Genomic DNA, 20,388 nt, shown 5'->3' with positions numbered 1-20,388 from the left:
TTCTACTAAGTAACGTTTTTTTATTAATAAATAAATTGACGAATTCGATAGTTTATCAATAGTTTAGTCTCTAGAGTGAAAAAACAAAGTGAGGTCGACATATTGCCGATAAAGGTCAAAGGCAGAACCGGACGAACGTAGGCTTTTTTTTCTGCTTTATTTCTGTTATTAGATAATATATATTTAATTTGATATATCCCTCACTTCAACCACTAGATGTCGCCAAAGTTTCACAAATGCCTGCCATGTGTGACCGTCTGTTGCTAATTATAACTTCATCTCATTATAAAATAACATCATTAATTAGTTAAAAGCTTATAATAAGTAAATATTAACTGAGGCAGTGTGTTTGCATTGAGTGAAGCAGAATATAGAAATGTGTTACAGTATGAAAAAATTAAATGTCATATGTTTACGGTTAGGTGTGTTGGACATTAGCCCACATTTTAGACTGACAGGTGCACCATCTACCTGTAATCAGTGCCGGGAGAGGAACAGAGGGAGGGGTACGTGTGTAAATGTGTCGGAGGGAGGGGGGGAGTTATATAGTCTCCCATTGGGTGAACGTCCAGACAGGCGTACTAGACAGATTACTACCGCTGCCCAATACAGAAAGCAGTCTGAGGGCGCAGCAGCAGCTTGGCCCTACCTGTCCTCCATTTGTGGTTTAAGGTGGAGGTAGAGGTGAAGGCGGCTGGTATTGTGGTCTTTTTGTGTGCTTTTCTTTGCTCCAATGGAGGCGGCCGTGCTGAACCCCGCGATCATGACGGAGGTGGACTGCAACAGCAACACCCTGAACGCCGAGCTGGAGGTGAAGAAGCTGCAGGAGCTGGTGCGCAAACTGGAGCGGCAGAACGAGCAGCTGCGCACCCGAGCCGGCGCCGGCGGATACTGCCTCCCCAGCCCGCTGCCCACCCTGCTGTGCCACTCGTCCTTGGGCTCGTTCTCCGCCCCCGAGGAGCCTTTCGACTATTTCCACCCGCACAGCGGCAGGGATGGAGCGGCTGCGAGGGAGGAGGACGACGAGGAGGAGGAGGATGCATCCGAGCCGTCGGTTCTGGACGAGCTGGAGCTTCTGGATTTGAATTCCCTGAGCTGCTCAGAGGAGTCTGATGAAACCTGGTAACTGCACACTGCTTGTTTTTAACATTTCCAACCATGTGTTGCTCAGTCATGTTGTATGTGATTTCTAACTGAAATGTGGGATTTTAAAGCTTTGTTTTCAGCTGCTCCAGCCCTCTGCAGTGCCCCAACAAAGCCACACACACCTTGAAGTTAATCAGGCCCTACTTATGTGCTGCCACTTGCCTTTAAAGCTTCAGGGAAACACTTCTTGTGTTTTGCTGTGGAGTGGCTGCAGAGAGGACCAAATCAAATTAAGGAAGTGAAATTTTTTGCTGATTTTTGTCACAGCTTGTGATGTGTTGTGCAAACTCATAAACAGGAAGTGACCCAGGGCTGCATTTAACTAATACAAGTGGTCATTTTTTCACTTGTAGCAGTATATATATATATATATATATATATATCCCCATGTGTGGGTGTGCACTCAGTCCTCAGTCCCCTTCAGGTCACACTCTCACCTGATGTCAGCCAGGGTTTTAATCTATAATTCAGCTTCTTCCATGTTGCCCACAGAGCAGCAGCATCCGGGCTGTCAGAATAATCTGATCCACTCTGTTTGAGCCTCTTCCTTGCTTCTAAAAATGCTTGACACCACCTTCAAACTGAGTGGGAGACAGATTTCTCTGACTCAGGAGGAAACGAGTTGGTGGCGCAAAAGGAACGATGGAGTCTGGAGTGCGATCTGTCAGGGACTGTGTGCTGAGAGATTATATATGTATGTCACAGCACTGAATTATCCAGATTGAGTTGGTTATCTGTATTCAACAGCTAAGAGTTGAGTTAAAAGAATAGCCACGTGATTAAGGCTAGATATGTAGTGAGGAGGATGTTGACATGAAACAGGAGAACTTTTAAAAGAGGAAGATGGCATTAAGAGTAATATTTGTCTATATATTTTAATAGTCGCAAAGAGACACTACCAGGTGTAATTGATCATGATGGATAACAACAAGTTAACAGGCCTGTGTATGTAAATGCCTGACCACAGCTTCTTATGACAGAAAAGGAGGAAATGCTCAGGTGGGCATTGTTAAGTACCGGTTTTAGATGTCTTTCAAGCACAAACTTGGGCAAAACAATGGCAGTAATTTGTGTTTTCTTGTTTTGCCATCTCAAATGTGAGCTTTTACCGCTTTTCTCAGAGTTACACAAACACATTCTTTGGTTTTGAACTGTTTGTTGGGCAGTAACATCATCTCTACGCCCTGAAACATTAGGATGGACTACTTGGTTTATAGGCTAAATAAGTAAAGCTCCAGTTGGCTTTCAGAATGAATGAGCATTCAAGCACCTTACTACAGAGTAAGTCTTTGTTGACCTTTGAGTTTGGCTTTCCCAGATTTGTCCCCACCACAGTGTACACACTGTCCAGCTCTTTGTAGTCTCTTAAACTGCTCCCCTGATCATGTTTGAAAAGATCTGGGATTGGCCAGAGTCTCCTATCAGAGCTCATAGAAGGTGTAGAAGTCTAGTTCACTCTTGCTTCTCTTTCCAGGTTATATGTGTCATCAAAGGACAGCAGGTCGGAGACCACGAGCGACGCCCTCACACCGCTGCAGTGGTGCCGGCAGGCTCTGGACAGCCCCAAATCGGAGGTGGAGGCCGCCAGAAGGTCGCTGTCCCTCCGGCTAGAGCAAGGTGCGAGTCAACTGGTTTGTTTGTAATTTGTGTGTCTGTGTGTAGAGAAAACGACTCTTGACTGGCCCCCCCAAGGGAGGTTGGAATGCACACACCTGGCTGTGCAGGTCAATGGTGCAAAAGAAGACACGAGCCACACGATTAAGTTGCTGCTGGGAGCACTGCTGTAGCTACTGCTGCAAGAAAGATGATCAAGTCTGATATTTCTCTGAGTAGATGAGTGAAGAGTGGGAGTTTCTTCCTCATTAACTTGGAGTTCAGCCTGTGGGTGTTTCTCAAGACGGTTTCTCTTAATAAAATGCATCTTTATGTTGGGAGCATTTCAGAGCTTGAAGTCCCCGCAGTTCTGTTGTTCAGTGCACGCTAAAACCAAAGGCTGAGGCAGCGGATTAGTTTGCAGGGTGCCGCTCGCCTCCAGGCTATTTTAAAACTGATGTACACAGCTTTTAGTGTCTTGCCAAAAACAAGAGCGCTCGCTACCTCGCACGCCCCTACTGTCTCTCACAACACAAATGCTGGCCAGGAGGAAGTGTTGGTGTTAGTTCGTACAGATCTTGCACACAGCACAGCTGCTGGCTTGTTAGAAAGAAATGTGTTGAGCACAAATACACTACACTGCAAAAAGTATTCACTCATCTGCCTTCACACACATCTGAACTTAAGTGACCTCCCATTCTTAGGGTTTGATATGATGTCGGCCCTTTGCAGACACAACAGCTTCAACTGAGGTTCAGGAGCGTTTATGGGAATTTCTGAACATTCTTCCAGAAGTACAGTCGGATGAAGGCCTGGTTCACAGATTGCAATCGAATTAATCCCAAAGGTGTTCTGTCGGGTTGAGGTCAGGACTCTGTGCAGGCCAGTCAAGTTCTTCTACACCAAATTCTCTCCTCTGTGTCTTTATGAAGCTTGCTTGTACAAGCAGTCTGTATGGCTAGCTGCTTGATTTTTATACACCTGTGACCACTAAAGTGATTGGAACACTTGAATTCAATAGTTTGTATGGATGAGTGAATACTTTTGGCAGTATAGTGTATTACTGATGAGATGAGTCACTGGGTTCAGCAGATTAATTTGTCAACACTGGTTTTTGTTCAGTGTGGATGAATTCCTTAAAACTGTATCAGCGTTTGAGCATGAGTTTCAAAATGACACGCAGACACATTTAAATCATTTATTTTTTTCACACCAGTATGATAATACTGAGCAGGTACAAGCCCCACCCACTCGCTGTCAAAAGCTTCTGTTTGTGAGAACCATCCAACCAGAAGAAAGCTAGCTTTAAGGACATAATGAGATAAGAGGATTATTTTGATACTGTGAATCATGCAAAGCTGTACTAAGAATACAAATGCAGATGTAGAAATTAATAGAAAAGCCCTCCCTTAAAAAAAAAAAAAAAAAAAACAGCCCAGCTTCTCATTTACTTGAGCAATGTGTAATAATTCATTCAGTAATGAATAAGTAAGGACTCTTTACTTTAGATACGTCAGCACATCTGTGGGCAGCTGTGGCCTCGGCATGTCAGCATAAGAAAAGTGTAATTGCACTCCATTTATTTTTATTAATTTGTTGTTGTTGTTGTTGTTGTTGTTGTTGTTAGTATTATTTTACAATGTTAATTTTTAGTTTTTCCAGCTGAAACTGTTCTTCCTGCTCTTGTGGCCATTTTCTGAGTTTGTATTGAGCGGTGTTGTGTTACAAGAAATTGTGTTATTGTATTTAGAAGGTTATTAATTAGGTTCCTTTTGTGTCAAAACGTCACCTGTGCAATTGCTCTGACAATATGACGCCAAACTTCGTCTGCTCCAATATCTCTTTAAAATGAAATGCATACAGAAGGTCTTTGTTTTAGTTGCCTGTTTGAAATTAGCACAAAGCTGCCAGCAAACTGCGTGGGGTGGAGGAGAAGGAAAAACGTCACACTCTGTTTTGGTGATTGTGCCGTATGAACGAGTACAGGCAGAAAATATGAGCTTGTTCATCTCTGCTTTTGTTACCTGTTGAAAATCAAGATTGACAGCTGCTTGTTTGGCTTCTCAACTTACTCAGCTTGAGCAGCTTGTTTCTTGATCTTCATGTCTTGGATCGTGTATGAGAGAAGTTGTGTTCTCAGTGGTGGTTTACTGTTTGTGGACGGAACAGTTTGCTCAGTCCAACATTGCATGCATTAAAGTCGAACTAACGGCCACACAAAAGTTGTTGATATTTGTGTAGCTATTTTCTCTGTGCCATTTTTTTGGAGGAGCCATTAGCAAGAAAAGAGCTACCACTCATTTGTTTATCTTGCTAGTAAAATGAGAAATTGGTGCAGTGATTTATTGAAACATGTAAATACAGTATTCAAGGCAGAAACAGAGTTTGGACAACGAAATTTCAACTTTATTTGTATAGCAAATACTAAACAACTATAGGTGACAAAAGTGCTTTACAGTGAACACAAAAATAAGGGACAATAGAAAAATAAAGTACTCTAAGATAAAAGTACAATAAAATAGGAATGCACTGAGATGTTTGAGACCATTTCTGATGAGACTTCAGTGGATCGTTTGTTCACTGAAGTTCCAGATATTTTTCATAGAGTCAAGAAAAGAAATGTTGTTGTCTGAAGGACTGGACTGAAAATGCGTGAAAAAGCAGCTATTGTCCAAAGAAACACTTTAGAAAACCTCTAGAACTGGTGACTCTTTAGAAAATGACAAAGTCTGGCTCTTTGTAAGCAATATATAAAGAAACGAAGGTTGGTGCACTAAAGTGTTTTCCAGAATTTATCATGGTGATCCCCTTTTTACCAATATGAAAGCTGATGAAGGCAGGGGCGTGACATTTTTACCTAAATCCTGTTTAAAAAATGTATCTCACCCTTCAAACTTGTTCAGATAAACCTGTGATGGTCAGACGGGAGGTGTTTGGACTGATATGCAAAGACACAGCAGTAATGTGCTAGAGCACAAGTGTAACGTGACACTGCATTTGTTTAATCAGCTTAAGAAGCAGGAGACATTTTCTGTGAGAGGTAAAATCTCAGCAGGTCTGGAGATGAATGGAAACCGCTGGCAGCACAGTCACTAGCGCTCTTTTTAAATGATCCACTTTTTAAAGCCAGTAAGATAAGCAGTCACCTCAGTAATGCTTCCTAAGTACTCTGTGGTCACGGTGATCAGTCTGAGGTCGGCTCACCTTCATCCATGCACTGCAGGGCTCAGCAGTCCGTCGGCACTTCTTAGGCAGATCAGGCCCAGGTCAGCTGACCTGCGTGTCTGTCATAATTACAGCTGTCGCTTAGCGATACTGAGCAACCGGAAAAGATCTGAGCAAGTAAAACAGGAAGTTGGTCTAAATATACCAGCAGGTTAAAGCAAGGAGCAGACCAGTGGATCGATGGCAGTGGTGAGGCCGCCGCTTGGCTTAGTGTTGTCATGGTTACCTCATGGGTCTGTAAAAATGGATTTCGTGTTTGGAGTTTATCGACAGGTGACCTGGAAAAAGCAGATCAGGATCATCAGTCCTGATGTCCGTGTGCATATTGGAGTCCTCATCAAATCGATGGGTCTCTTTGTAGTTTTGTGTGCGTGTAAGATGGGGCTGCTTGTGAAGTGTGAGTGGAGGCGACAGCTCCCACGGCCTCAGCTGAACAGGCAGCTTAACGCCCGCAGCCTTTAATGAGGCGAGATGGAGCTCCACTCACCTGCGTGGGCGCGCTCGTCTACATACGATCCCGCTCAGCCTCCACATACTTAGGAATCAAGTAATTATGTGCAGTGTTAAAGTCAAAGAAATACTTCACTTACACTGCAATTTTGCTTCCATCAAGGGCCGGCTGTTGGTGTAGAAAGGCTAATCTTCACACTGTAACCGCAAAGCTTGCAGAAAGAGCAACATTGAATTTAATCTTGTTAGATGCGCAGAGTGGAGATTCACCAACGCAATCCAAAAATTCACAGTAATGTTTTTGATTAAATCAATTAATAAAGAAAGGAAGCAAGATTTAAAGCCTGCATGTATGCCTGTTCTTTGTGCAAAAGCATCCCCCGCCTCCTTATGCAGTTTCAGCAAGTCTCTAATGGTATCATGCCATCATTAAGTCAAAGTTTAGGTTTGCCAAGGCAAATAATTGGTGCTCATGTTTGGTGCTATTGAAAAGTGCCTTGAATCTGTTTTCTTTCTAGTGACCAGCCAGGATCAACACATGGTTGCAAAAGAGGGCCCAGCTGTCTGGATGTCAGTCAGTTCATCTCTTGCTAAGCACTTTTCCTGCTGAATTTATGATGCCAGTCTCTAGGTGGCCATGTTTGATATGACTATAACGCACAATCAAGTAAGCTACGACTTCACATTCAGAGTCTGACATATCCTGATGCTACAGTCACACAAAGGAAACCGGTCGTGGGAGACAAAGTTGTTGCTACTGTGCTACTGCTACTGCACTGAACTTGCGATCGTGTTGCCTTTTGAAATGGTCATTTTGAAGATGGGGACCATGTCTGAAACCACTCGTAGTCAGCTGCCATCTTCAAAGCAACGTTGGCGTGTCAAGACGGCCATAAAACAACAACAAGAGGTCGATAAGGGTTGGGAACTGCATGACAACTTGACCTCATTGTTGCTATACAGTGATTAATTGCACTAAACTGGCAAAAATTACAAATCTGCATGCACGGAAATTCACATTCACGACTAGAATTCAGAGACCAGCCCAACTCACAAATCTGAAACAGGAAGTCCTCCACAAATACTGACGTAGTTGCTGCAGGATGACAATTTAACTGCAAAATGACATGGTGCTCGGCAGCGTGGCTTTGATACAGGAATACAACCAGTCGGCAACCAGATGTCACTTTGAACTTTGGGTTATTGTGAGCATCTAACAGAACAAATTGTGGTTTAATCAAGAAGATCAAATAACCCCTCCCTCTGTTAGATTTTCTTCATTTTCCTCATCTTTATGATGACATCAGTAGGAAACATCATGAATTGGTCATCTCAGGCACAGAAGCCACCTGCTTTTAATCTTGTGCGAGGAAGAGCTAACCTCTTGTCTTGTTTCAGAGAGGATGATCTGAAGGCCTAGAATCAGATAAAATGAGGATTATTTTGAACTGTGACTCATGCAAAGCTACTCTGTTCAAGTCTTGGTGTAGCAGCCAGAACTCGATACTTGTGAATTTCATTACAGCATATCTTTTCGGCCACACTTGGCTTGTAGCAAGTTACTTCCTGAGAGCCATGTTGCCAGTTAGACACATTTCTACGGTAACTCAGGCTTGTTTTAGATTGGCTGAGTGCGAGTGCTGACAAACAAATCTTAAGGAATATTGCAGCTGCTGTGATCACTGTGCTGGAGTGTCACCTCTGCATTGCTGATCACATGCTAACCTTCCATGTGCTTTAAACTAGCCTCCCGTTGCAGTCTCAGTATTTGGGTCACACAGTTCGACTCCCTGACTCGGCTACATCCTCTGAAGTTGCCTCGGCTGTGTACCTTGTTGCATCAGAGGCGGTTAAACCTCCACTCGACACACTAACCATCCTCTGCAGAGGAATCCTCCCACCAACTCGGCCCACTAGCTCTCTCTCCCCCGCCCGAGGTTTGCCGTGATGAAATGAAGAGCTGTTGCCATAGCAACGGTTTACATGAAAGGTTCGCAGCTAAATGCTTTTATATTCACATTGACAGGTAAAGGAGAGAAAGATTTCCCTCGCATCTCTGTGCGTACACTAGCTTCACTCGCACACCTTTTAAATAACACAAGCAGTATTTTCTTTTATTCACGTGTGTGTGTGTGTGTGTGTGTGTGTGTGTGTGTGTGTGTGTGTGTGTGTGTGTGTGTGTGTGTGTGTGTGTGTGTGTGTGTGTCAGAGCTGTCATGTTTCTTCTTTCTATGAATAGTAGCAGCCATTTGTGTGAGAGGCGCACAGCACCAGGTACAGCTGCATTGTGTGAGCGTCTCTGTTGTGTTGAATCCTGCTTTGTCCTCGGCGCTGAGCTGCTGAATAGAGCAGTCGGTGACAGACACCGCTGGTGAGGTAGCGGCTGCATGGCGCTGCCCTCATGCACAAAGACGTCTGTGATGTCTGGCTTTGTGTGGTTATTGTCTTTTTATCTCTGATTTTGAGCTGTAAAGAACAAAAGAGTCGAACTGATGGTGATTTTTTTTTTTTTTTTTTTTTTTTTTTCCCCTTTTTTTTAAGTCCCGTAGAATATTCACTGATGGCATTTAAAGAGACATTACACCCAAAAATGTTAACATGTTTCATTTTGGATGCTTGCTGGTGTGAAGTACCAATTCATTGTGAGGAAATGAGGACTGCGGCTCATTTACACTCTAGTTTGTCCTTTATTCCCACTCCTGCACTCATTGATGTAGAGCTATCGAGGCACAGGTGGAGTAAAAGGACATTAATCGAGTTGGCAACAAGTCGTTACTGTAAGTGAAATAAAAGCTTCTCAGTGATGTCCTTCTAGTTTCTACATCTACCCGACTCTGAGCTTAAATGTTACAGTCAGTCGTTTTTAACAGGAAAAACAATAATATTATGCTCATATATTTATAAGTGCATAATTATGTATTCCGACAAACTGTGTTCTCAAACTTAGAATTAATCTGTTAAAAATACGTAGGTGCAGGTTTGTCATATTGGCCCGCCACCTTGAACACACTGTTCAGTCTTGTTTTATGTATGTAGCTAGAGACCGGCCACATACGAGAAGAGAAGTCATAGACAAATTTTAATTCATTTCTGCAGCTTCAGAGTTGAGATATGATAAAGTACTGTCATCTGAGAAGGGTTCCTTATTTGCAAAAGCAGCGAAAAAGTGACTCAAAGAGTCACCAGCTAATGATAAGGTCAAGTGACCTGAAAACTTTTTATCTGACAAAGAGTCTGACTTCATTCTCACATCATAGTCTGACAGATGTGTGGTAAGTCTAACAATGCTAGAGCTACCCTCAAGGTTTCGCTAACGGAGGTTAACGCCGGCTAAAAGAGGCTAACGGCAGCTAACACTGGCAAAAATGATTAAATCAGCACTTATTGGCAGAAAAGTTCGGATATCTGTTCCAAATAACGGATGTGTATATCCCTATATTAATGAAATCTGATCTGTTCAAAATAAAAATGTTTTTGTATGTTAGGAAATCTTTTTCATTTTATATAAGATTGATGTAAAATTTGCACTGCAAATAAAAGCAAATGTGTTTATCTGAAATTAGTCAAAGAGATTCTCCAAAAGATTATTACTGAAATATTATTGGGCAGTTGGAGCTGTATGATGGAACTTCACTTTTATATAGAGACAGAACCAAAATATGAACTATCAACGGAAGTGAGTGAAATCAAATGTTAATGTGTATTAATTCTAACAAGCTGCTGCATATTCTCAGTATTGGCCTTTGCTATGGTCCGTGAACAGTCTAGCAACATGTTTGATCTTCCCGTCAGTCATGTAATATGGGAATGTTTTATTTAAATAAATGGGTGTGTCAGCTCAGTAACTTCCACTGATCAGTGGTGTCAGACTAATTTTACATTGTGGGCACCATCCAGCCCAATTTGATTTTATGTGCCCTGGACCAATGAAGTTACAGCATTGCCTCATCGATAAACATGTCTACCTGCCAGTTGTTTCCCTCATAGTATGAAAACTCTTTCCCTTCTTCCATATTTAACACCCTTTGTCCAATAAATTTCAGCCTTGCCTCTCTAACTTTGTCTCCAAAGTTGGGTGTTGGAATACTAATGGTAAAGAACGCCTACATTTCTACCTATTTTGGTGTGGTATGCCATTCCTTGGGTGAAGTCTTTTGACATATTGTACTTTTGACAAGTACAATATTTTGTGCAAGTATCCTTCTACTTTCCAAGTGTCACATTTTCTAAAGCTGTCCACTGGGTCAGTTTGGTGGCCCAGTTCTGTCCCCTGGACCAGATGTTTGACTTGACACCCCTGCACTGAAAGCATGAATGGTGCATGTACTAAAAACTACTTCACCCTTCGGGATAATGCATACTTAATGTGAAACCATAGTTTGTATATAAAAGTATAATAAATAAAAATATAATTTTTTTTCTTTTTTGGGGGGGGTAGTTTTTGTTAGATGGGTCGATGTACTCACATGGAGGTGGCTTGTTTATCAAGAGGTAGTCACTCCTTAAGTCATTATTACCAGAGTATCCACTACTAAATACTCTGCTTTTTATCATTAATTTCTCTATATTGGACTAACATTTATAAAATAAACCTGATCTTGTATTAAATTAGACTTGAAACCAATGTTTAAGACTATAAATGTAAATTTACTAAGTAAATAAAGTGAGCAGTTGGGCCACTTTCCCCTTAGACTTCTAGATAAGCGCACTTGCTTTGTTGTGCACTCCTGAATATTCACAAATTCCAATAATTATGCTGAAAAGAGCAGAAATCTTATAAACACACTGTCGTGTGTGTGTGTGTGTGTGTGTGTGTGTGTGTGTGTGTGTGTGTGTGTGTGTGTGTCTTTCTTTATCTGCCCACAGCTTTTAGTTGGTGTGTCATGTCTGACAGGGAAACGTAACAGTTTGTATTAAACATATGCTAACTCTGTGCTTGTTTTCGCCCTCCTTCAGTCTCCAGGTGGCGTAGCTCCCTGTCCAGCCCCTCTCCTTCCTCCTCTCCCGGTCCTCCTCTGAGTCGAGTTGCTGGAGTGTCTCCAATCAGTGCTTCCCCTCCAACCAAGCCCTGCTCCACTCCTCAGCCGTCTGAAAGACACGGTACCAATGTTTTATCTTTTTTCAAAGCATCATAATCAGCTGGCCTGGGACTTAAATTTCCTCGAGTACTGTCCAGATTTGAACATCAGTGCAACTTTCACTCATGAATCAGCTGTCTGTCACATCTTTTTCTCCCAAAACTGACTTCCCCTCCCTCTGTGCCTCAGTTCCTTCCCTCTCCTCCCCGCTCCACCCTGTCCTCCATCGGACTCTCAGTCCCATCGGGAAGGAGCTCTCCCCTGTAGCTGAGAGGACTCCCACCTTCCTCCCTCACCCGCTCACCCAAAGTAAGCCTTCCTTTGCTGCTCTTCTTAAAAGAACATGTTGATTCCTTACAAACATTAAAAATTTAATACGTATTGTAACCAGAATACGAATGTGCCGGGGGAGGAAAAAACTGGGTCATGCTCAAGCTTTTTATACATTATTCCAAACATTCCCTCCTGTAGGAAGTTGAAATTGAAGAATATATTTTCATCGCAGCCTTTTTTTTTTTTTTTTTTTTCCTCTGCCCTGCTTGTTGCTCGTTATACGACTACATTTCACTGCTGCACGTGAATCCTGTTTGAAGGCAAAGTGGATTCAAGTGCATTATTAGCAATGGAAAAAACGGCGTTCCAGACACAGGAGAGGGCAAAGCTGCAGGGAATAAAACTGCTCAGCCCTGAAGGGAGCGAGCTCACATCCTGAGCAATGTAGCTCAGAAATAACTGCTGGGGGGACTAAGTAGTGGTGGTGGGTGTTTGCCCAAAGCTTATTTCCATGACATTGGCTTTAATGAGCCTTTTTCACGTGCTCTCCTAAACGGGAACCTCCCTGCCCTCCTCTGTGCCACCAATGTGTTCGGGGCTGTCAAATGGGCTCTGTGCTGGGCTCAGTCAACCCAGAGTTTGTTCATTTATCTATAAGCACGCTTTCAAGAACGAGGCACGATTGGCAGTGTCTTACCGATGAAAGCTTGGATAAAGCTACAATACTGGAAAAATATGAAAAGGTTAAACACACTATGGCAGCTGAAGCACTAAATGTGATAGTTAGATGCTTTATTGGTCCCACAAGGGAAATTATTAATATTACAGCAGCAGGATAAGGAATAAAAATAGTCAACAACAAATAATCAAGATGGATAAAGTGCCACAGTTGCATAGTGAGAACCTTATATTGTGAGACTGCATGTGAGACTGCAGCAGTTTTACATAAACAGTGAAAACAAGGGAAATGAAAAGACTGATGTGTAAGAGAGTAGCACAGATTGTATTAATACATAATATGTACACTATAAATCTAAAACAGCTCCAAGAATGTGTAAAGGCTTTTACACACTGAAAGCATTTAGAAAAACGAAGCGAAATTCCCAATTTTTCATATGCAAGTGTCTCATAACGTTTAAATGCACCAAAAGCTCTGCATTGCATGAGTCACGGTGAAGTAACGATGAGCTGGTCCTGATGTTTCTAAACAAGAAAAGGAAGAAACCGAGATTGTGGGTTCATCCAGTTCTCATGAGCAGGCGACAGCAGGGACGCTTTAATGGTTTGATCCAGGAGCTGAAGTTGTATCACAGCTGCTTTAGTACTTATTTCAGGATGTCAGTGAGGCATTTTGAACTGTTGTTGGGAGAGTTGGGTCTAGATGTTGGGGAAACAATTTGAGAGAGCCGATTAACCCCGGAGCAACGTCTGCTGTTTCCATCTCATTGTGTAGTCGGTACCGGTGCACGTTTTGGAGCTACGACCACAAATGCAGTGATCCGATTGGTCATATCTGTTTATTCGCATGTGAAAAGTCTCAAAAATTGAGATTGATTCAAAAAATGAATGCCAAAAAATTCCTCCTACGAAATTGTGTGATCGGTGTGAACGACTGTTTAAGAGTAGATGAGTCTGAAAAATAATTTTAAAGGCCTTAGAACAGAAATGTGTCTTATTCTCAACAGGTGTGTTCTCCTCATTGTACAGTTTCATGGAGAAATTCCACCATCAGCTGTAAGTTTTGGTATTGCTAAGAGGAAGCATTTAGAAACCACATAAAGTTGCAGATCGGGGAACTGATTGCTGACTTGTAACCGCGGAGCTCCAAAACTCCTCTGGCATTAACATCAGCACTAAAGCTGTGTGACAGGAGCTTCATGGCCTCATTTCTATAACCGAACAGCTCCTGTAGGTGGTGCAGCCCGTTTGGTGTGTTCTCTACCCACTGAAGGAACAACCACTTAACACTGGCCTTTTATTAAAAGCACCTCTGATCTAAACTGCACAGCAACAATATTCTAAAACTTCACTGCGATAGTTTTAATGAGGCTTTATTTATAGAGTGCTTCCCTGAAGGCATGTTACAAATTACTTCACACAAGAAAATATGACAAACTCATCGACCTGAAGGAGGGGAAAAAAACCTATTATGGGATTTGTTTTACCTGAAGAAGCTGACCGTTGACCTACCTGAGCTTGTGCCCAAAGTGGAAGTGAAGGAAATGTCATTTGTGCTGATCTCAAAAGTCTCACTTGTCTATCCAGAGAAACCTGTGTCACTCAGCACAACCCACAGACATTTTTAATGTTCCTTTCTTGATTGGTAGGAGTTAATTTCAAAGATTCAGAGACGGCCGGAGTTAAAGAAGCTCGTAAAGGTGCAGAAATCCTGGCCTGTGTGAGTCAAATAAGACTAAAGTAATTAGAATAATGGCACTGATGGAAGGGATTACTTTAGAGAGCAGTCGCAGGGAGCAGATATCAGGCAGATCGTTAACTGTGAAGAGGTTTTTGTAACCTCGGGCTTAATATTTCTGCCTCACTGCTGCCTAATGGGCTCTAATTCTGCAAGCCGAGCATCGCCCTCCATTAGTCCGGACCCCTCATCTTTATGTGGAGGACACTCTGAAGAGTGAAGGGTACTTCTCTCATCGGAGCAGTCCTGCCTCATTTGTTTAACTGTGCAGCATGAAGTGAGACATCGGAGAGGAAAGTCTGACTTCTTGGGTCTTGTTTTTACTTGAAGGTCGCAGCCTGCGGCGCTCCACCCTCAGCCCGCAATCGTCCATGGACAGCGACCTGGGAGCATCTGAGGCAGAGGATGACTCCATTGCTCTGGGATACAAGCTGCAGGACCTCACTGATGTCCAGGTTATGGCCCGGCTGCAGGAGGAGAGTAAGTAGCAGGACCTCCGTCTGCACCCTGACTGCACTTCCTGATTTTTGATTTGAGTTGTAGACTGTTGGTTAGTTGTTTGCTCCGCCTGCCAGAGTGCTTAAAATGCACTATAAATCTGAATCTTTATACAGAGAGAGATGTTTCTAAAATGATTTCAGGACCGTAGAAATCATTCTGGCTGTTTGGTCACTTTTTTATGGTTATCTGTGTCATTTGAGCCAACTCACTTCTCCTGCTGTCCGTCTGTCTGTCCCTACTGTTCCCCCGTCCTAATAATTTAACATATGGCACCAGATCTCAGAGCCCATCGCTACTTCAGCTTCATTAACCCCAGGAGGTGATGACTGTGCGTGTGTGCGTGTGCGTGTGTGTGTGTGTGTGTGTGTGTGCGTGGTGGGTGTTTTGCACGCTGGTCCTCATATCTCGCTCCCCCAGGTCTAAGGCAGGACCTCGCCAGCACCTCATCCGTCCTGGCCAACCGCCGCAGCCAGAGCTTGACCTTCCAGCTCAGCCAGCTCAGCGCCGGTCCCGACCTGGAGGAGGAAGACGAGGAGGACGACGAAGACTACGGTCTCCTGCCACCACCACAGCCACGCCTCACCCGCCTGCCCCACTCCCACACTTTCTCCAGCATCCGAGACTGGCGAAGAAGCACCAGTTCCCTGTGCACCCCTCCTTCCACCCCCTCCACCCCCCCGTACCCTTCCGCTGGGTTCGCCGTTCAACCTGCGCTCCAAGCCCAGTCTCAGGGTCTTGGGCTGGGGCTGGGGCTGGGAGTGGGCAGCACCTGCGCAGCCGAGCAACAGTGCTTCAGACCAGGATCAGGTGAGGAAAGGGGGAAACTTGATCTAAATAAAGAAACAAGGCTGTTGTGCGGAATTATCAAGGAACAGATTCCCTTTCAGCTCATTCTTCTGGTCTTCTGCTTCCTGAGAGACCAGAAGAATAGCTGGTGTTAGTGAAACTTTCATGAAAGTGAATCTAACACTTTTGATCTCAGACACTTAAAATAAACTCTAATACGATGTGAGAATGTAATCAAATTGTAAGTGACTTTTAAGGACACTCGAGCCTAACATTAGCTTATAACAATATCAAAAATGAATGTCTATGAGAATATACATGTACAAATCTCTCTCTCACTCAGTCACACACACACACACACACACACACACACGCTACTCCAAATTTATGAGTATATCACCTCTTTTTCTTTTCTTTTCTTTTCTTTTTTTTTTTTGTCTATTAAATAAGCTGAAAGCCTGACTGTACCTTTAATCTCAGAGTGTAGTCCTTTAATGAGGATGAACCAAAGCCTGATCTTAAGAATCTGGCACTAGAAGGTATTTCCATCCATCAGCAGACATGGATTAAAACTACTGATGATCTTTTGATAGAATCAGTACCTATTAATGCTTTGATGAGTACTAATATAAATTATCTCTGTGTTTATGTTTTGTGCGTGTGATATTTGTGTGTATTGCTGTGTACGTGTATGACGTTGGACATGTTGTTTTGGGGGGAAAACTTCATCATGGCCTCCAGCCGAATATGAGAGTAAGTCAATAACATGGTTCAGTATATCTAACCTCATACATCATCTCTGAACATTAATTTGAGTATTTTTTTTCTTCTAATTGTGAACCTCGCCCCTTTAACACTGTGACGGTGTCTCGGTCCTGACCTCGCTGACGCTCTACCTGCTTCATAAACTCTTTCTAATCCTCTTGTACAACTGCTCTTAAAGCTCTCGGGCTGGCATGTGTTTCCATTTTGAGGCGGAGACTCCGAGAGTTTGATGGGATTACAAGTTAGGAGTGTATATCTGACTGTGGGGGGCTGGAAACTGTTAGCAGTATAAAGAAGATCAGAGGCTGCTTTGAGGCATCTTTAAAAATAGTTCAGCATCTGAAGGTTTCTGTTTGTCTCCGTGTTTTTGTTTGGAAGCCTCTCTGTTTGCAGACTCTGCAGATAACTTTATTAATCTGGCCTGGCGCAGCTCTGGACGCCTTAAATCTGTTGGCTGTTTTTGTCTGTGTTAGATAAGCTGCGGAGGAGCATGCCTAACCTTGTCAGAGCTCCCAGCATGCCCAGTGTGCCCATACCAGCCAATCCCAGTGCTTCCCCTTCTTTGCTTCGTAACAGCCAGAGCTTTGATTCGTCCAGCGGACTGGCTCGACTGCAGTCCTCCAGTAAGACGCTGCTTGTCTTCTCTAATTAAAGGGACAGCTCACCCAAAAATTCATTTGCCTTGAAGGCGCCGCCAGCCAAGTAAGTTTACTAACTTCAGTTTGTCTCCTCTCGTCTTCAGTCCCCTCTCCAGGCCAACTCCAAAACAGAGTCCAGAGTGTCGGGAACTTCACCTCATTGTCACGGCCGCCTCTGAAGGCCACTGCCTACGTCAGTCCCACTATCAAGGGCTCCGCCTCCATGCCCACCTCCATCAGTCTCCAGTCTCTTAATCTGAACAGCAGTGGGGGTGGTGGGGCCAGCAGCGGGGGTGGTGGTGGGGCCAACAGCGGGATCCCTTTGCTTAGTAAACCTGCAGGGACACCCACCACCTCAAACACTGCACGCAGCAGCCTGCCCCGCCCTGCCTCCTTTGTTGGTACCACAAGCTCCACCCCCCGCAGCAAGGTGGCCCAACCAGCACGAAGGTAAACTTTAAAAAGAAGGTGTGTGTGTGTGTGTGTGTGTGTGTGTGTGTGTGTGTGTGTGTGTGTGTGTGTGTGTGTGTGTGTGTGTGTGTGTGTGCTTGCGCAATCTGAAGTAACACAAACCTACCTTATTGGACTATAGTCAGTAAATATGTAAAATAATGGATTACTTTTTAAAAATAAAGAGTACTGTGTAATTTGTTCATTTGAAGCAACAACTCTCATCAAACACTGATGTTGCTGCACTCTCCCTGGAGCACATGGTATTAGATTAATTTGGACTCGCACTAAAAGTTTGAAATGAGGCAAAGCACCGAGTGTTACTCGTCATCCATACCGCACTGGTGGGGTTCCTGAGACATGTGGCTCCAGCGAATGTCTGTTAGATTTACCTGTTGTGGAACATCATGTCTTTGTCTGTCCTCTGACTTTAGTCGTCCTCCTGTTCCCTCAGTTTACTGACTCCTCCAAAGAGCTTGTCCACCTTCAGTGCCCTCCGTGACAGCACCTGGCGAGACGGCTGCTACTGATGGACGTGGCGTTTGCGGCGGCGCAGTAGTGGCAGCAACACCCCGCTGGTTGGGGCGAATCGCTGCACTTCAGCATCAAGTTTTGTTTTGTTTTTTCCCGTGGAGATGCTGAAAGGTTTCTGACCAAAAAAAGTGACTGTTGATGACCTTAAATCTGAGATCCTGCATAGAACGGTCGGCCGAGGGTCTTTGTGAACTGATCTCTCAGAGTCTATGCAGAATTTCTTCGGGGAAGTCGGGTTTTCTTAATCTGCGTTTGCACGTCAGCCCTTGAATTCACTGACTGCTTCACAATCGACGAGTGTGGTCTGTGCCAAGGGGGCGCTGTTCCCTGCTGCTCTTGTGCAATAAACCGCTGGCTGATGGGTACCAGTAATACTAACCCGCTGAAGAGGGCTGCCAGTTTGTTTGGGTTTTTTTTAATGAGCCTCGTGTGTGTGTGTGTGTGTGTGTTTATATCACATTTATTTTGAATAAATAAATAATTTTGACTAATCAGGAGATTTTTCCCTGTGGCAACGAGCGCCCACAATGCTGCTAAAGTTTAATCAGTCCCTGTGCATTTGGGTACAATTACTCCAGTTTTTACAATAAACGTAATAAATGACGTATTCGTGTACAAATCTAACTATTAAGTGTGCATACATATATATATTAATTGATCCGATATTTGATTTTAAATGTGACTCTTGACCAAAATATCTGAATGTTTACACGAGTTTTGTGCATATTAACACTTTAAAACTGTCTGACCGATAAGGGGAAACGGTTCTTGTTGCACTTTTGTATAAAATCTCTCAACTTTGTTTCTTTTTTGTTCTGTTTACTAACATTTGCACTTTTTTTTTTTTTTTTTAATATATCTGTATTTGATTTTATGGATTTAAAGTGAGTAAACGGCTGTTAGTAAAACGTTCTGGGGATGTTTCACAGTTAACACGCAGCCTAATGTAGCACCGTCTGTTTGTAATATTTGACCACGGCACATTTCACAAAACCCTGACTCTTTTGTTACTGTGATAGACCGAATGAGTGAGCATTTTAATAAAATATTCTAAATTAAAGCTGTTTTTATGTTTGTTACAGTGTTTCACTCATGCAAAGTGGAACAGACTTCTTCAGCATCACTTAAATTGTGGAAATGGTCAACGCTGCCACCTAGTGGTATAATATTTTAATGGCCCCGGCGGGGGTTTGACTCCACTGAACGGCTACATTGAGGTACCCCTGAGTAAGGTACCGTCCCTACACACTGCGCTGCATTGGTGGCTGCCCACTGCTTCAATGGGTGAATGGGTTAAATGCAGAGGAGTAATTTCCCTACGGGGACTAGCACGCACACACACACCACCACCACCATTAACAGGTTCAGCTCATGGTGTTATTTCTTGTTTCCAGTAGCAACTGATGCCTATGATTGTGCCAGAGCACAATGGGCATTTAAGATTTCACACAGGTGCTTAGTTGTTACAGTCTGGAAATGGAATGAAGGTGAGTGTTATTAACTCTCTGTGTGCGCACCTCCAAATCACATGACTGATTTAAGCTGACATAAAAACAAGCTGCAGCCACGCTGAGTCTCTATTTCAGCTCGTGTTGAAAGTTCGGACTTCAAAGTATACACCAGTTTTGAAATTTTCATGACAGGCCACTAAATCCAGAGATATGAAAAAATATATATAAGCGATGCCTTTTTCTATATACTAGAAAGAAGAAACGAAAAAAGAAGAAAGCATTTTCTAAGGACAGTCCGAAAACTGTAAAGACAAAAAAAAGCCAACTCTTTCCTGTTGGTGGAAAAATGTACCCTGTCAACCAACTTTGTTTAAAAAAAAAAAAAAAAAAAAAAAAAAAGGGCAACATGTGGGATTTGGTTGTTTAGGAAGAGGGGAAAGTTTTGAGTGACTGCAGCGAGACAGAGCGAGCGAATTGGAGAGAAAGGTAGAGAGAGCGAGAGATGAAAGATTTGTGACATTTGGTGTGTTATGTAGTCGTTGTTTTGTGTGTTAGTGGGGGTGCTAATGACTGTCACAAAGGCAGATTGCAATGTAAACACTGTCCAGGTGGAAAACAGGAGCAGTGATACACCTGCTGTCAGGCCTGCAGGGTTTATCCCTGTGGTGTTCTCCTCGGTCTTGTGGCGGATTTTGTGTCAGTAAAATCTTTTACTGACACAAATAATTTGTGGGGCATCTTATTGTGACACCTGACTGTTTTCTCATTTTAGTTTTAGTGACTTTGAATGTGACATGGTTGTTTGTCTGCGTGAAGATCTGCTGGATCTGCTGTCTCTAGAGTTTGAAGAGACTGGTCTGAAAAAGAGAAAATGTCCAGTGAGCAGCAGATCCCTGTTGATGTCAGATAATGGCCAGACTGCTTCAAGCTGGTGGTGGTGTAATGATCTAGGGGACATTTTCTTTGGACTGAGCTGAGCATCACTTAAACACACACAGTAGTAGGTGTACCTAATAAAATAACCAGAGAGAGTACGTCCGTTACAGCTTGTAGAATTATCATTAATTAGTCAGACTTTGGGT

General features: G+C 43.2%; 1 protein-coding gene across 2 annotated transcripts; it reads left to right on the top strand.

The window, feature by feature from the left end:
* The first annotated feature begins 565 nt into the window (after positions 1–565).
* LOC146361369 (SLAIN motif-containing protein 1-like) lies at positions 566–18,915 on the top strand. 2 transcript variants are annotated; one of them, XM_084921015.1, is made up of 10 exons: positions 566–1,122; positions 2,621–2,763; positions 11,371–11,514; positions 11,682–11,801; positions 14,512–14,661; positions 15,100–15,489; positions 16,210–16,221; positions 16,707–16,856; positions 16,976–17,321; positions 17,776–18,915. In XM_084921015.1, exons 1-10 carry the CDS (start codon positions 734–736, stop codon positions 17,849–17,851), a joined length of 1,920 nt encoding a protein of 639 aa, XP_084777141.1. In that variant the 5' UTR covers positions 566–733; the 3' UTR covers positions 17,852–18,915. The 2 variants fall into 2 exon arrangements, with proteins under 2 accessions (XP_084777141.1, XP_084777142.1); XM_084921016.1 differs by lacking the exon at positions 16,210–16,221.
* The last annotated feature ends 1,473 nt before the right edge of the window (positions 18,916–20,388 follow it).

Source organism: Perissodus microlepis, chromosome 23, assembly GCF_051167445.1.
Source record: "Perissodus microlepis isolate ML-2025 ecotype Zambia chromosome 23, ASM5116744v1, whole genome shotgun sequence".
Lineage (NCBI taxonomy): Eukaryota > Metazoa > Chordata > Actinopteri > Cichliformes > Cichlidae > Perissodus > Perissodus microlepis.
The sequence above is the reverse complement of the archived record's forward strand: the minus strand, read 5'-3'. Positions and strand labels throughout refer to the sequence as shown.